This window comes from Odontesthes bonariensis, chromosome 12, assembly GCF_027942865.1.
Source record: "Odontesthes bonariensis isolate fOdoBon6 chromosome 12, fOdoBon6.hap1, whole genome shotgun sequence".
Lineage (NCBI taxonomy): Eukaryota > Metazoa > Chordata > Actinopteri > Atheriniformes > Atherinopsidae > Odontesthes > Odontesthes bonariensis.
The window spans coordinates 11,610,015-11,627,777 of NC_134517.1; the positions used below are offsets into that span (position 1 = coordinate 11,610,015).

At 38.8% G+C, this 17,763-nt stretch overlaps 1 protein-coding gene across 1 annotated transcript in view; it reads right to left on the reverse strand.

The window, feature by feature from the left end:
- The window catches only part of ramp1 (receptor activity modifying protein 1), a 123,075-nt gene that overhangs the window by 20,490 nt on the left and 84,822 nt on the right, over positions 1-17,763 (reverse strand). Inside the window, exon 2 of the mRNA XM_075478636.1 lies at positions 17,130-17,265. Coding sequence (XP_075334751.1) covers positions 17,130-17,265 — 136 coding nt within the window. The remainder of the gene's footprint in view (positions 1-17,129; positions 17,266-17,763) is intronic.

The window sequence follows — 17,763 nt, forward strand, 5'->3', positions numbered from 1 at the left end:
ATGAATATCTATGAAATCGTGACATATGAATAGTGAACCACACAATGCTAATTTTCTGTGTTAACAATGGGGACACCAAACAAATACCAAATAGATACCGAAGGAACATCGTTAGAAGTTAATAGTTGCCTATATTGTCCATTTTACTGAGTCCTCTGGGATTTAAATGTTCAACTAATCAACACTGCAGACCACTAGGGGGCAATGTGGTTCCATCAGGCAGGTTGGGCATTTTCCAACAAGTTTGTTTCTTCGTCAATATTTAAGCCAGAATCGTACAAATTGTCTCTATATGCGTCTTGTGATCAAGCTGGAAACCTGAAAGAAATTGTACACGGTTATCAAACACATTTAATATAGTTTTAAGATTCGACTAAAAGTGAGTCTTATGAAGTCTTCTCAGTTCGTATGTAGCCATCTGGTCGGTTTGCTGGTGAAAAAGGGTGTTAAAGTGTCAACTTTCGAGTTATGGTCCAGATTAGATAGTAAGTGTCCCACTTTTCCAAGAGTGAGTTCTTTGTTCATTAGAGTCTATCCCAATTTTTATTGCAAGTGTCTGTTGCTTTTTTTTTTTCACTCCCAAAAAGCTTTTAAGAAGGTAGAAGGTGAACGTAAATTAGGCAGTTTCTGTCTCTTTTTCCTTTGTGGAAAGAAAATGAAGATCTGGTTTATATCCACATACGTAAACATCCCCCACAGGAATGTTGGTTTTGTCAAAGTTTGAAAAACTCTTAATCCACACGGCACTGTGACTGCTACACCACATTTCATGTGGATTTGGGAAAACAATTTTCAGATTAACCTATTAACATATTTTAACATACAACTGAATGAATATCAAGTAATTTTCAACCAAAAGTCAGCGTTGAAATTGAGGTTGGTGCTTTCTGTGATTTTATAATGATTTGCTTTCATTTGATTATCTTGTATGATATATGAACTGAGTAATAATGAGAACTAATCTAAATGTTGTCATGGATATTTAGGCCTAAATGAGGGCTACGACTACATGCAATGTTGAAATCATATCCAGTGGGTAATGTGAACATTTATGGGTATGCTTCATGGGTACAGAAATTGCTATCGACCACAAAAAGGCACTTTTTGAACTGGTTCATAAAGTGTTTACGCAGTGTGTAATGCTTGAAATTGTGTATGTGTTTAGTGCCCCACTGGCACAGGCATGTATTAATGTATCACAATTAGCCAGCTAACCCAAAAGACTTATCAGATGGATGAGCACGTAGCCTAAAGTGTCAGAGGGTGAGTACAGCGAAAGCATCTTTAATAGATTAATTGGATATTTATAAGCAACAGATTATCTCAAGTTGGTGATGTTAGAGTTTAGAGAAAAATACGGAGGGCAGTTATATTTTTTCTTCATTAAACACATTAGTGCTAACAAGGAGTTCCACTCCTCCACATACATTTTTGACACATGCCAAAGCTCCACATCTAAATCGGATTAATTTATGAATTCTTTTAAACTTGCTAACTCATTAGTAGGGCAGTGATGCTAGCTGGAGTTTATTTTTTGGTATTTTTCAAGCTTTGGACTCCATTATTGCTTTATATCTGTAATGACCAGTGACCTCGGACTCAAATAACACCACACAGAATGAAAAGTCTTAACAATTTTATTTCCAACAAGGGGTAACTTGCAAACTGGTTTCCTGGGTCTTGTCCTCTGGCTATGTGGTAAAACCACAGCTGTGGGTGTGACTCCTGATGTAATGATTTCCAGTGGTGTTGTCCAGTGGCAGAAGAGGTGAGAAGAGTAGACAAACTTAGTTAGGTTGCTTGCCTTTAAGGTAAACAGAGGTTAATGATGATGTCCCAACTAAGCTACGGGCTTGTGACAGGATCTGTAATCCGATAAGAACTCCAGGGATGGTAACCAGGTATTCCATAAACAATGGTTAGGATTTCTTTTGAAGAAATAACTGGAATCAAGACTTACAGTTTATGTCAAGGCAAGGTCCAAAGACAAGTAAGGGTCATCAATGTGAAGGCAGAGGTCCTAAACAAAATCTGAGGGGGCTTAGGCTAAGGCAGAAATACGTGGGTAAAAACACTCAATGTCAATCACCTTGGAGACTGGAAAGGGTCCCAGAAAGCGAAGGGCCAGTTTGCAATTCGCCAGGGGAAAAGGAACATCCTTGGTTGAGAGCCAGACCCCTCTGCCTAACTTGGTAGTTGGGTGCTGCGATGCGTCTTCAGTTGGCCAACCGAGCATAGACTGCAATGGGCTTGATGAGGGCTTTTCGGGCCTTGCGCCAAGTCCGATAGCACTGACAACGTCTTAGTGGTTGCAAAAGTTCATAACCTTGGGAATAAGGTGGTCCGGAACAAACACTCGATTGTGAGGACAAACTGTTGACAAATGACTGACCATAATCTGCAGTAGAAGTTGGCAAAACTTAGGAACCGGTGGAGCTGTTTGCAATTCTGGGGCACCGGCCAGTCTCACACAGCACCTTGACAGCCCCCTCCAAGTGTGTTCTCCTTACAAGGGAATGTATTGCCTTGTCATCAGTACCTTGGTGTTTTGATTGATGATCGGCTTTCTTTTAGATCTCATATACAGAACCTGATCAAAAAATTAAAACTGAAACTGGGTTTCTTTTATCACCATAGGATAAATGGTTGCTGCCACCTTTCTTCCTGTATTGGATTATGGCAACCTTCTTTATATGAATGCCCCTGCAAAATGTCTTCAATCTCTGGAGTCTGTGTACCATGGTGCCCTGAGATTTGTTACAAGTTGCAAAGCTCTTACTCACGACTGTACCTTATATGGCAGAGTTGAGTGGCCTTCGTTGGCTGCACGTCATCTCTCACATTGGCACACTTTTATCTAAAAAGCCATTTTAGGCCTACTCCCCCAATATTTCTGTGGCTATATTACAAGAACCCAGAGTACTTACTCCATACGCTGCAACGACCGCTATCTATTAATCGTCCCCAAAGTTCGCACTGATTTCGGCAAGCACTCCTTTGTGCATTTTGCACCCGCTGCTTGGAATTCACTACAGAGCACTTTGAATTTGAAGGAACTAGTTTCTCTTGGAATATTTAAAAACCTTGTGAGTAACTTGGAATCAGCCTCATACCGTTTTTGCTCCTGCTTTACATGAAAGCCCCACTATTTAACTTTATTGCTCTGATCTGACTGTATTTGTTTTTTGTTGTTGTTGTTTGACTTGTATTTTATGTGGTCTTTATTTTCTTGTTTGTTTTAACCCTCGAAACTTAATGTTTTAGGCTGTTGTCTTGGCCAAGCTTCTTTGGGAAAGAGATCATTGTGTCTCAATGGGACTGACCTGGGTAAATAATGGCTAAATATTGAATTTCTAAAATTAAGTATGTGAAGAAGAATGTATTATATTTTCTTTTAAAAGTTCTACAGCACTTGATGTTTTTAAAATTTAAATGTCCAGTACATAGCCAAAAACAATCCCCGGGTGTCTCAGTAGAGTAGCAACAGCAGAGTTCCAAACTGAACCAACATTGAAAGTGAAACCTAACTTAGTGTACTTGAGCAAGGCACTCTTGGAGAGATATATGAGACAATATATGGTTTATTCAGTGGTTGAGAGCCTGGAAGTTTTGAACTCCCTGTGTCTTACAAATGCTGCAAATCCTTTCATGCACAAACCTCAAGATTCAGTGATGGTTTTATCCAGAGAGCTTAAACCACGCTTAATCAGTGCATTAAATGTTCCTGTTTAAACTTTTGAAAATAGTCTATTTATGATAAAACTACCTAACAAGGAACACAATTAGCTCATCGCTATGTGCACAGTGATCATTATCGTCATATTGTAAGCAAGCAAGTAAGTAAAATTTATTTATATAACACCTTTCTCAGACAGCAGTCAAAGTGATTCACAGGAAGGGCATCAGTAAGTACAATATGGACATTTAAAAATACATTACAGCAGCATACAGTCAATATCAGTCTTAGCAGCCCGGGGCCCATTGGGCTAGAATGCTTGTTTAAAAAAGAATGTCTTAAGTTTTTTTTTTTTTTTTTTAAAGCATTGACAGAGTCAAGTGATCACAAGTAAAGTGGTAATTCATTCAATATTCTTGGTCCAACAGCTTGGAAAGATCTGTCTCCTCGGGTCCTAAAGCGAGTTCGAGGTACCATCAATAGATATTGCTCAGAGGATCTCAAGTTACGAGCTGAAGTGTAAGGCTGGATCAAATCACAAATGTAGGGAGGAGCCTGTCCATGGAATGCTCTGAATGTTTAAACCAAAATTTTATAGTTTATGCGGTAAAATACAGAGATCCAGTGAAGAGATTTTAAGACGGGCATAATGTGGGCTCTTCTGTCAATACACGTCAGGATCCTCACCGCAGAATTTTGTACAAGCTGTTAACGAGTCAAATCCTTCTTGCTTAGACAGGTGAACAGGCTGTTACAGTAGTCTAGACGTGATGAAATAAATGCATGTATCAGCATCTCAAGATTGTTCTTAGAGATGGCAGTTCTTAGTTTGGAGATGTTAGGCAGCTGGAAAAGGCAGGTCTTTAGTAACTGTTTTGTGTGATGTTCCAGAGACACGGCTTCGTCAAAAATGACTCCTAAATTTCTCAGGCTAGTTTTGGCTGAGGCTGCCTAAGTGCTGTTTGATGCCAGGAAAAGCACTATCTGGGGCAATGATGAGGGTCTCAGTTTTGTTTGAGTTTAACTGTAGACAGTTATTACTCAACCATTGTTTTATTTGAGATAAACAGTTGGTCAGGGAGCTCAATTTATGGGTCTCAGATATCTTAAAAGAACAATGTGATTGGACAAACAGATGATAACAGACGTCAGCAAATTGTTGTACTTTATATCCTCCCTAAGGGGAACATGTAACGCAAAATTAGAATTGGTCCCAGGGTAGAACCTTGAGGTAACCCATATAGGAGACCTGCAGGGTCGGATGTTAAGTGTTTCACTGAGACACTAAAGCTCCTGCCGGTCAAATAGGAGTAGAACCACTTTAACACTAAACCAGTCATCCCATCCACATCCCTCAGTCTGTTTATCAGGATGAGGGGGTCAACTGTATCAAAGGCCAAGGAGAGGTCTAATAGGACTACCACAGTACATCTCCCTGAGTCAACTGACATCAAAATGCCACTGGACACTTTGAGTAGGGCTGTTTTGGTGTTTCCTGAAGCCTGACTGAAAAGTGTCATAAATGTTATGAGCCTGTAAGACGTAAGTTGTTTGGACAACACCTTTTCTAGTATCTTGGCCAGGAATGGAAGCTTGGATATAGGCCTAAAGTTCTGTAGGCCTGATGGGTCAAGGAAAGTTTTTTTTTTTAGTTTTGGTTCTACGATAGCATGTTTAAAAGAGCTGGGGGATACGCCAGATGACAGGAACAAGTTAAATATTTCGGTGACCCAAGGTCCAACGATTTCAAAGACATTCTGGAAAAGCCTGGTAGGTCATCAGATGCGCTATTGCTAGTTGTACAATGTTTGTATTTATTATGTAATTATATTGTTCTTCTCAAGTCTCGTCTTTTTTTTGGCCTACTTTTGTACCATGTTACAGTGGTGGAGATGTTGCAATTTGTATGTTATGGTAATGTTTGTAAAATGCAATTAAGAAATTTACTTCAAGTTGCAGGGCCCCACAGGGACAAACCATGCATCCATTTTCTATGCCTGCACATGGAGAACATGCAGACTCTACACAGAAGGGCCCCAGCCGGGATCTATACGAGGAACCTTCTTGCTGTGAGGCGAAAGTGCTAACCACCACCTCATCGTGCAGGGAGTGCAGGCACAGCTAATGAGCAAAAAGTAGCATAAATCACAGCAGCACAAGAACAGGGGTTGAGTTCAAAAGCGATAGAGTTCTACCACACTATGTACATCTGCATCTTCTAACCGGATAAAACTTTCTTCTTAACAATTTCCTGATGTCAGTGGACGTCCATGAGTTGGCTTGTCGAAACGTTTTTTCAGTGTCATCAATAGACATTCAAATAATGGACTTAAACCAATGGACATGATCTAATACAATCATTTCTGTACATCCACAGACGTCGTTTACTCAGTGGGAACATTCACATGTGGCTAGACCTGCTGCAACAACACAGAACTCCTGATCACAGAAATGCTAAAATGATAAGTCTCTACAAGAAATGGAAATTAAGAACTTGTTTCAAATTTTCCAAAGCGTCATAACCTTACACCTCTGAGCTTAGAAGTTAATTTCCTGATTCTGGCAGGTGCTTTGCCAATGTGTACTGATTGAAAATCAACATCATCCTGCATGTGCATCGACATCTGCTAGCATAAAACCGAGTCATGGCAAAAAGGAAGAAGCAGATTAAATATGACTACATTTTAAAAAGAAAGGTGATAACAGCTTTAGTTTTAATGTGTGAAAAATGGTTATTTCATCTGCTGAAACATCTCTACATGACGTGGCATTTTCTTTTAGAAGTGCAGTGAAAAGGTGCTACTGCTACAGTTACCGTGTAGATCATCTATAACTGACAGCAATATCCTGTTATAATAACAGTAACAGCATGCTAAGCACATTTTTCTTTAAATAAGGAAGTCTAAATGATATTCTCTAATTTCCTCCATTTCAAATGTTGACTGAGAGACTGCTGCTACAGCTAATATTAGCTCTCAAGTTACTGAAAGCTCAGCTAAAGCCCTTTATACTTACTGCACAGGCAGGGAAAGTGATGAATGAGAAGAGTGAACAAATGTCACCATGTTGGCTTGCACCCTTCCTTAACAGAAAATCAAAATGTTCAGTAGGTTACATAGGCTTTTATAATTTCTTATGAAAATTTGATATCTAAAAAAAAGTCAAGACGTGACCAAGATGTGGAGCTAAGATCCCCTAGAACTGTCAAGTTGCAAATCACTAGTTTTACTTGCATTACCTGTATGGGGACAAACAATGAACTCAAGAATCGATAGGGGAATTTATAAACAACCATATTGTTCTATCAATAAAATCTTATCAATTCCAATCCCTAATCTTAACATAGCAAACAGTAGTTTGTGGTAGCTTCATATTTTAGGCCAATCTATTGACAGAAATGAAACTTTCAAGTTATATTCAGCATGCTTTTATTTGTGTTGAATCTATTATGTAAAAAAAGGAACATTTGTGTTTTCATTATTTTAGAGAAGACTATTCATATCCAAAAATGTGGCAGGTCACCCTCCTCATCCCTTCTCCACGTTGCACCACCATGAAAACCAGAAGGGCTCAACCAAATACTGGATCTAAAGCAGGCTTTTGTCATTGTTAAGGTTAAATGAAATTCAAGAGTGTTTGGGGATCCTTTAAACCATACATTACCTTCATTATGGTTTATTTAACAAGGCCTGGAGGCAAAAGAGAGATTCCTAAATGTTAGCAGGAAGATTTTAATTATCGTATAATTGCAGAGGGATTAATGGAGCTGCAGTTTTAGCAAGCAGTGAGACTCAAATCAAGTCTTGTACATGCTAACCTAGATAAAGTTGGCCCAGTCCATACAAAACAAACAGCAAATGTCTGATTACGAAAAGGTTAAAAAAAAAAAGAACATTTAAATCATGTTTTTCAGTGACACAGCCTGCTGATATTCTTTAATGTTTAATTCTTTATACCAAGAAAAAATAAATTACTAAAAGGTAGAAGGTGTGTATCCTTTCTATATGTACAAGCATGGACACATAATTTGTTACAGTACAACTAAAACAGTTTGTAAACTAATAGTAGTGTTTGTTCCTGGGTTGGTTCTCATTAACATGACTAACTCATCTGTCAGTCAGACATGTTTACATGCCTGCCCACACAGAGGCTCAGAGGATAAGGGAGCATTTTCAATTCCTCTCTAAAGGTCTTTATGAGGAATAATGTCTTCACTGTAAACTGACATTGTTTAAGGCTGCAGAAAGAAAAGGCTAACCCAGATTTTAGTTGGAGGTTTGCATTTGACAAATGTAGTGCTAGTCTTCTTTTGACAATTAATGGTTTAAAGGGATATTTAAAGGGATATTTCATTATGATGTATGAATTCAAGGTAAGACAGCCTGTACTGCACTAAATGGTTTGCTTTACTCTGTAGTTTACGGTCCATCATCGTTACAGGTGCAGACTTAATATCTGCACATCATGTCTGCGAAGACAGTGACCTACTCTACAGTGGGTGCCATGTGTATTATTAAGCAGTCAGCAGTGTTCTGACCTCACATAGACTCTGGAGCACTGAGAACTACAAAACTTTAGTGAGAGCTTGAACAGCTGAATGAAAAAATGTCATGATGGATAAGAAATACGCAGAGGGAAATAAAGAGAAGGACATAAACACAAATGAGAAGAAGCGCTGGCTACCTCACCCATCAGATTTTAAAATGAATCATTCAGCATTAGCAGGGGCATGACCTGATTAATCAATGATTACTAATATGTCTGTATAATGAGATGCAGAATTCTGAAAGTGACATATAATGAAAAAAGAAAACTAATCATTTACATACTGATTTGTTTTCTCCTGCAATTTTTTTTTTATTAGTGGCACATATGTATTCACACAGTTATTAACTGTTTTGCAGATATAGATTATTGTTATCTGAAGACAGTTTAAAAATGTGGACTCTGCATGTTTAAAATCTTAAAGTGGTGCCAGCAACATGTTGGAAAATGTTCAGACTTATCCTAGATGGTGACATGTTATCATTCCTGTCTCCAGCTGGAAGTCTACATCTTTTCCTCTGCTTCCCATCTGCAACAGCAGAGTTGTCATATTTTCCATCTGCTAAGCGTCTTGGTCAGCGCAAACGAAGCAAAATGACTAATTTCACTGACATTCTTCATTTGGTGTCGGATACCAACAGTTTTATATGCACACTGATGAGAATAGAATCATAGAATGAATATAGAATGAATTTGTGGATATAAGGTATGACTCATGTGGCTCACAAGGGAGGTCACCACTCTTGCTGCTGCTCACTTTGTTCCATTTTGTATGTGTTTTTACATTAATGGTTAAGTTAGTTGTCATAATAACCTCCTTCATTTTCAAAACTTGTATTCTCAGTCAAACTTTAGTCCATAAATACTGATGACTACCACATTTTTTTTGACATGGACATGGGCTGATTGTACCCCTTTCCACTGAGAACAAAAAGCTAGATCGTAAGTTTTTTTGTCCAGATAATCTATATTTTTTTCCAAACAACTAAACATTTCCTTTATTTTTTCCTGTATTTCATCTAGAAAAAAAAAGCAAAAGAATAATTAAATGTTTTCCAAAACCAGACTGTGCAGCTACTGTAGTAAATACAATTGGTGTCATATCAGTTATTTTTCACAAATATAAGAAAAGCTAACAGGTGTGCAAACATCATAACTTCACAAACAGCTAAAGAATCACATTGCCAAATCACCACATTCATAGTTACTTATATTTTCCTTGGCTGCAGTTGAACATGCACAGTTGGTACTGAAACCTTGTTTTTTTTTTTGTGGCACAATTCATTTGCAAATCATGCATTCAACTGGCCCTGGCTGATAAAAGGTGTTTGACACACATTAACGGGTTTTTGTTTTCTGTTTTACAAAAATATTTCCCTCAAAAATTAAGTATATATAACAGATATAACAACGTAAATTTCTCTGTGCACCTGACAACACAGCAGTTCACGTGCAAAGCTTGTTTCATGGTTCTAGCTGCAAATCTGAGCGGCTCACTGGATAACATATTTTCAGACTTAGGCAGCCTCAAACAAAATTACAGAGTTGCGTCATGTTCAGGTTTTTGAATCCATGGTCACCAATGGTAAAACATTTTTTTCCACATCTTTATCCTTTAGAAATTTGTGAAATGGATAGCCCATAAAAGGTTAAATGGCATGTAATCAACTGAAGGACATACGTGTTAATGTGCGCTTCAGTGATACTGTGGGGGAAATGATTCATCAACCACGGACTTGACATTCTGTATCTCAAATATCTTGTCTTATCATATGTAAGGTAATTCATGTTGTTTTCTTGTTCTTGTTCTCCATGCTGGCTCACTGTCAGGAGTCATGACTCATTGGAACACAAATAAAATATTTTCACCATTATAGCCATTAATAACACTTGTGTCTTTCCTAGCACTGTCCAAATGTCTGTTGTGAAAGTAAGCCCATTTAAGTTGACTTTCCTTGAAGCTGACATTTTATAAGCCTTCTTGCCTTGGGAGGCTGTTTTATTTACAGATAACTCATGATTCGAAAATAACTCATGTTAACAGCTGCCATTAGGACATCTGTTTGCTTGCATCTTGGTCTGAAATGCAAAGATGCGACTCAGGGATGTTCTGCTGATGAGCTTTACAGCAGCTCGTGAGTAGCATTGGCACAGAGTTACACAGACTCATTAATTTATTGATGGTACCACTATGGGTAGTTCTGTTCCTGCCTCCAAATTTATAATCTGCACTGAATGACGTCAAGAACACCCTTTATTGACTGGTGAGCATTGGCGTAGTGACCTGTGCAGAGCATTTCTTTGCCATTTTCTCATTGCATGCTCGAATTTGATAGGGACACATCAAAATGTTGACGGGAGAGCTGATACTACATTGACACATTGTGTATTGGGGAGAACAGATGCATTAGAAATGTCATTAAATTGGACTCAAGTGGATATCATTCAGGAGATGCAAAAGGAGAGGAAGGAGTTGAAAAACCATTATAGTATGCAGCAGAAAGGCTTGTGTAAGGAAAGTAATGACAGAAGTAGAAAAAAAATGTTATTATATTGGTAAGAGAAAAAGAAAAGTAACAATGGTACAGTTTCAGACAGAATCACTTTCCCTTTTCAGCTGACGAAAAAAAATTTAATTCAGGTCATGCTTCAATCCAGAAGGAATGCAGTCACACTAAGTAAGTTTGGCTATGTGAAAACTTCTAAACTATATTAGAAGAAAGTATATTGAAAGGAAAACGGCATTTAATAATGTAGACTGCAGTGACTTTAAGAGACTGTTAAGTGTTTTATGAGGTGGGAGCAGAATATAAACTTTGGATGATGTGACTGATGTGAAAGATGAAGACAGACAGGAGGGCTGAGGAAGCTACCCTCCACTTGACAGCCATGCAACACTGAGAGGTAGGAAGGTGCAGCAAATGAAAATCCAAAGGTCATTTGATGAGAATTAGACATCTCCACAGGCATCTTTGCCAGAGAGCAGTACATCTTCTAAAGGGAACAAACAGTCCTGATGCATGACCTTTTTCACTCATCGGAACCACTTTTGACATTTCAGTCCTTCATTCATCCATCTTTTCTTGTTCTTTTCTCACTGTCCATTTCCTGGGAGGAGGTTTAAGTAAAAAAAACAATATATATATATATATATATATATACACACACACATATATAAAAAGTCACAGGTGCTCGTTATACTATACCCATACTATGCAGTTTAAAAATTTAACTGCAATCCATTACATTGACTTCATACCATTCTCTAGTATTAGAAACATTTGGGTGTCTACATTCTGTGGCTTTCCTCCACCTGCTCTTCAACCACCTTGTGTGGGCTTTGTCACTTTATTTCCTGTCTGCCTTTGATATTCCCAGGGTTAGTTCATCAGGGGGGGCGATGCCAAAGGATACCCTGTGTGTATCACAGAGATTCCACGTGACAAAAAGACAACATTTGGCATTCTGAAATTAACAATGGATTGACCTTTTATATTTACTGGTAACATAGTTTCAACAGCAACTTTTTTACTGCTTGCAACAATTTAAATGTACTTATCCACTGAATTCAGTTTGAGCATATATAGCCATGTCATCTGCAAACATGATATTCCCATACTTGGGGAAATTATGTACCCATTTAGATAATAGAGGCTCTTAAAATATTGGGACTTCTGTTACTCATATACTTATCATAATATTTCATAATTCGTCCAAACACATTGGATACTGTCTGTCAGGTTGGCTTTTATCCACTTTAAGATGCTATTACATAGTTTATATTTAGACTACTTAGTGCATAGTATTGACCCTTTAAAGCCTTGTTTGAGTCAAGAAACACAGCTTTACTTTAACGAACTTTGCAACTTGATTTTTTCTCCAAACCTAATATAACAACACTGACTAAGGCTTGAAGTTCTGTGAAAAAATTTCAAAATCAGCACTTAGTACTTTTAATGAGAGCAGAGACAAGAGACCCACCGAATTGGGTTCTCCCTCCAAAGTGGCAGGCACAGTAGCTGTGGGGACAATTAGAAGCTTTTAGTGGTAAAGCAGATATGCAGATGCAGCATATTTCAAGCACACATTTCAGAGTGCAGATTTTATACTTTTGATACATTAGAGACTTTGACATGATGTAATATTTATGTGATTATTTTATTGTACTAACTGATGCCAAATGACTAACTTGAAAGAACAATTTGAAAAGCTGTGGTGCCAGTCTTTGTCTTTGTTAATCCCCCCAGTTTCCCCCCTCCATCTATTCTCTTTCTCTGTCTCACAAAATTTCTAATCAGCTGTTGGAAGGTGACCTAAAACTAAAACAATTTGACAGCTAATAGCTTTTAAATATAGATATAACAGTAGACATCCTCCATTGCTGCTTTACCAGACTCATACAAATTCAAAGATGAAGATAAAAAACAAAACTTCAACAGTACAGCTTTAGGAAGCACATAATATACGCTTTGTGGTAAGACGTATTGCATCACCTCCTGTTACCTTGTTTGTGTTCTGTGGAATTTCTTGCTCCTTTTGGACTATTAATAATCACTTAATTTCTGCCTATAATTTACACATTTTTGCATAGTTAACTCTATCGCATACTTTTTCTATTCGAACACTCACTCCTACAGATCTTTAGTCTTTATTTTCCCTTTTTAGTGGTGTGTCTGGTTCTCTAGCTTAGCATGGCTACCAGTTCTCTCCCTCCATCTCCTGCTTTCACCTGCTCCGTGTGTCAGATGTTTAGTTACTCCTCTGCCTCCTTTAGCGATAATGGTACATGTAACAAATGTAGTCTTTATGTAGTTTTGGAGGCGAGGTTATCTGAATCGGAAGCTCGGCTCTGCACCGTTGAAAACTACCCGATAGCAAACAAAGGTCCCTTTAGTCAGTGCAGAACCACCTAGTGTAGCTAGCTCCATTAGCCGCCCTCTTTCAGAACCCGAGCAGTTGGGACCCCAGGTTTGCAGGGTGACTGTCAGGAAGAGGAGTCATAGCCCGTGGTTCACCATCAACCTGTCCACGTTTCAAATAGACTGGAGAGGCTGGAGAAGCATGTGGTTGTGGGGGAAAAAAAAGAAAAAGAAAAAAGATGGTTGTTGTGTTGTGAGGAGCAGTGTTGGCTGGCATTAGGGGAGTGACTCTGGGACACCAGTGGTCACTGTCTAGCCTCCTGGAGGTGTCGTGAGCCCAACTAGACGAAACACTGATTAAAGGAGGTTCCCACCTGATGACCCCAATGACATGTTGGTCAGCACTGCTCACTGATCTATATAGGGAGTATAGGGAATTATTCACAGTGTCTGGTCCATTTTTTTTTCTTTAGCACAAGTTTCTTGTGTTTACCTTAAATCCAAATCTAGCCTAGCTAGTGACTGTTGTGAATAGGGCAGCTGGCAACAAGGGAAAGACCATGTGACAGATTGGAAAGACAGCTGACAGGAGGCAAAGACCCCAAAGGTGCTGCCATGGGCTAGCAATCCATGGTAGCGGTAGCGAGGCCTAGCAGCTTTTTTACAACCAGCATAAGCTACAAGTAGATTAAAGAGAATACCCCTAGAGTCAGCGAGAGCAGTGGCGGAAGATGACTCACAGGCAGACTACATGGCAACTGTTACTGGAACGAACATGACTATGAGGTGGAGACGTGACTCAGTGAAGGATAGGGGCACGGACCTATTCTCTAGGGCTAGAACTGTCCAGAATAGTTCTCAGAGGAAAGAGAGCGTAGCTGGACAAAATTAAAGTGTTAAGATATAAAAAGGAAGGTAATCTGTCAGAAGAGATTGGCTCCTTGGTACAATTCACAGCTGCTTAAAAGCAGACAGCAAGAAAGCTGGAGAGACAAAGGAGTTCCTCTAATTTAGAAGAGTCTCAATTAGTCTGGAAAGATAATTTAAAAACGTATAAGAAAGCCCTTCGTAAAGCTAGAACTGCTTATTATTCATCATTGATAGAGGAGAATAAGAACAATCCCAGGTTTCTTTTCAGTACTGTGGGTTCAGACTGACAAAGAGTCCGAGCTTTGTTGAGCCAGGTATTCCTTTAACTCTCAGCAGTGATGATTTCATGAGATTCTTTATCGATAAAATTGTTTCAATTAGAAAGAAGATTGATGGAGTCCTTCCCACTATTATCAGTGATGTATCATCAAGTACAGCAGCTTTAGAAGTATCTTTAGAACCTGATTTGTATTTAGACGGCTTCTGTCCAGTTGATCTCTCTGAACTAACAACAGCAATAGTCTCTTCTAAACCATCAACTTGTGTTTTAGACAATCCCAACCAGACTGTTCAAGGAGGTTTTCCCCTTAATCAATACTTCCATATTGGATTTGATCAATATGTCTCTGTTGACAGGATATGTACCTCAGCCTTTTAAGGTTGCTGTAATTAAACCTTAACTTAAAAAAACCTACTCTTGATTCAGAAGTGTTAGTTAATTATAGACCTATGTCCAATCTCCCTTTTATGTCTAAAGTTCTTGAAAAAATAGTTGCAGCTCAACTTTGTGATCATTTCCACAGAAATAATCTGTTTGAAGAGTTTCAGTCAGGATTCAGAGTGCATCATAGCACAGAAACTGCACTGCTGAAAGTTACCAATGATCTCCTCTTAGCCTCTGATAGCGGACTTGTATCTGTGCTTGTCCTGTTGGACCTCAGTGATGCGTTTGATACGGTCGATCACAGGATTCTATTACAGAGACTTGAACAAAATTTAAAATTTAAATTTAGGAAGCTGAGGCTCATCCAACTCTTGATGTCAGTTATACAGGCAAGTAGAGTTTGTACAGAGTTTTTACAGTTCATTTGTAAGGGAGAACATAATCAGCGTAAAAATTAAAAGACGCATTATGTTTGCGGAGAATGGATCCAAGGGGCAACATGTACAGTGAGAATAATAAAGGGCCTAAAATAGACCCTTAAAGCACCCCAGATGTTAGAGGGGTCACACTAGAAGAAAAATCTCACAAATGAACTGAGAAGCTCCTGTCAGTCAGGTAGGACTGGAGCAGCATGAGGACAGCACCCTTGATACCAACGTACTGTTCAAAGCGTGACAGCAGGGTTCTGTGATCTACCGTGTCAAACACAGCCATTAAATCTAATGTTACCATGATGGCAGCACACCCAGAATAGTTAAAATAAGATCATTGAACACTCTTAAAAAGGGCAGATTCTGCACTATGTCGAGGTCTAAAACCAGATTGGAATTGTTCAAGAATGTAATTTTTCTCCAGAAATGATAACAGGTGGGTGGGCATTACCTACTCTAACACCATTGACAGAAAGGGAAGTTTATAGATAGGCCGAAAGTTAGCGAGGATAGATTGGTCAAGCCTAGGCTTTTTGATACTCAGCTGTACTTACCTATGAAACCAGATGAACCCAATAGTTTGGTCAGACTACAAGCATGTCTTAAAGACATAAAGACATGGATGACTCAGAACTGTCTGCTTCTAAATTCAGACAAACTGAAGTTGTTATCTTTGGACCTGAGCACTTCAGGGAGAAATTGTCCAGCTATATAATTACTCTAGATGGCATTTCCTTGGCTTCTAGCACTACAGTGAGGAACCTTGGGAGTTATTTTTCACCAGAATTTATCATTTGATGCTCATTTGAAACAGGTTTCTGAGACTGCCTTCTTTCACATTCATAACATTTTTAAAATCAGGAACATCCTGTCTCAGAGTGATGCAGAAAAACTGCTCCATACATTTGTTACTTCAAGATTGGACTACTGTAATTCTTTATTATTGGGCTGTCCCACATATTCTCTGAAAAGCCTTCAGCTGATCCAAAATGCTGCAGCCAGAGTTCTGATGAGAACTAACAGGAGAGATCATATTTCTCCAGTTTTAGCTTCTCTTCATTGGCTCCCTGTTCATTTCAGAATAGAATTTAAGATTCCTCTCCTTACATATAAAGCTCTTAATGACCAAGCTCCATCATATCTTAAAGATCTCATTATAAGATATTTTCCTAACAGAGCACTTCGCTCCCAAATTGCAAGTTTACTTGAGGTTCCCAGAGTTTCTAAAAGTAGAATGGGAGGCAGAGCCTTCAGTTATCAGGCCCCTCTCTTGTGGAATAAGCTGCCAGTTTGGGTTCAGGAACCAGACACCCTCTCTAACTTTAAGACGAGGCTTAAAACTTTCCTTTTTGATAAATCTTATAGTTAAGGATCGTTCAGGTGATCCTGAAACATCCCATAGTTAAGCTGCTAGAGGCTTAGACTGCTGGGGGGCCTCATCTGTCACACCTTTCCTCACTTTACTCTCTTTTTCCTCTGTTTAATTTCTCAAATGATATTATGTACCTGTGACATTATTGTGGTCATTAACTCATGTTTCCCTGTTCCAACAGGTATCCTTTGAATGGTGTTACAGTGTTTGTTGTCCCCTCTTTTCTGTCATCTCAAACCCCAGCTGGTTGAGGCGGATGGCCACCCTTCCTGAGTCTGGTTCTGCCAGAGGTTTCTTCCTGTTAAAAGGGAGTCGTTTCTCTTCACAGTCGCCTCAGGCACGCTCAGGACGGGAGATTGGACTGAAGAGAAGTTTCGGGGCAATCTGTTGGTTTCCTTAGCTAGGAAATTTTTTTTTTAATTGGCTCTATATGAATGAATTGGATTTGATTGGATTATGATTACAATAAATTGGGCTGTATTATTTAAGTGCCTTGAGATGACATTTGTTGTAATGTGGCACTATATAAATAAAATGAATTGAATTGAACTTTTGGCATTTAATAACGTTAGAGAAGATCATTATATTTTTATTTATTTATGTAAGAGCAAATGTGTTTAATTTTATACCTGGATGTCTCTTTGTGTGTGTGTGTGTGTGTGTGTGTGTGTGTGCGTGCGTGTGTGCGTGTGTGCGTGTTTGTCCTACTCACTCGACTGTGTCCTCCCAACTACACCACTGTCTCTGATCCAGCTCTTCCATGTCTAGCCTGAATTTGGCCAAGCAGAATTCCTCAATAGCGTATTCATAGTGGGATCCACACCCCTGTGCTGCCACACACTGAGACACTGCAGACAGAAAGGGAAAGACAAAGAAAGTGAAGGGGGAGGGATAAATAGAGGTGATGGGTGAAAATAGATTACAGGACACACAATGTTTGAATCGAAGCAGGTCCTATGAGTTATGGCATGGCAGGTGACAAGTCCTGTCTCCAGATGTATCATGAAATAGGCAACAAAAGAAAATTATTTTAGTTGTGCAACCGGACATGAATTTTGCATTCTTGTCATGACTCCAAGCACAACATTGAATCCTTTTAAATTGAGGGCTTCTTTTATGCCTGCACCATAATTGTGTTTTTTTGCAGATGGGGTACAACTCACTGCCTGCTAAGATAGAAAATTAAGATTTTTTTTACATGCAGACAACTTGTGAGAGAGTCTGTCTTAAGGAATAATGCTTTCCAAACCCAAACGTTAAACCTACTCAGCTAATCTTTCAACTGCCTAAACCTAACCAAATAATTTACATACCTTATCCAGACTGTTTACACCAGCTCCAACACG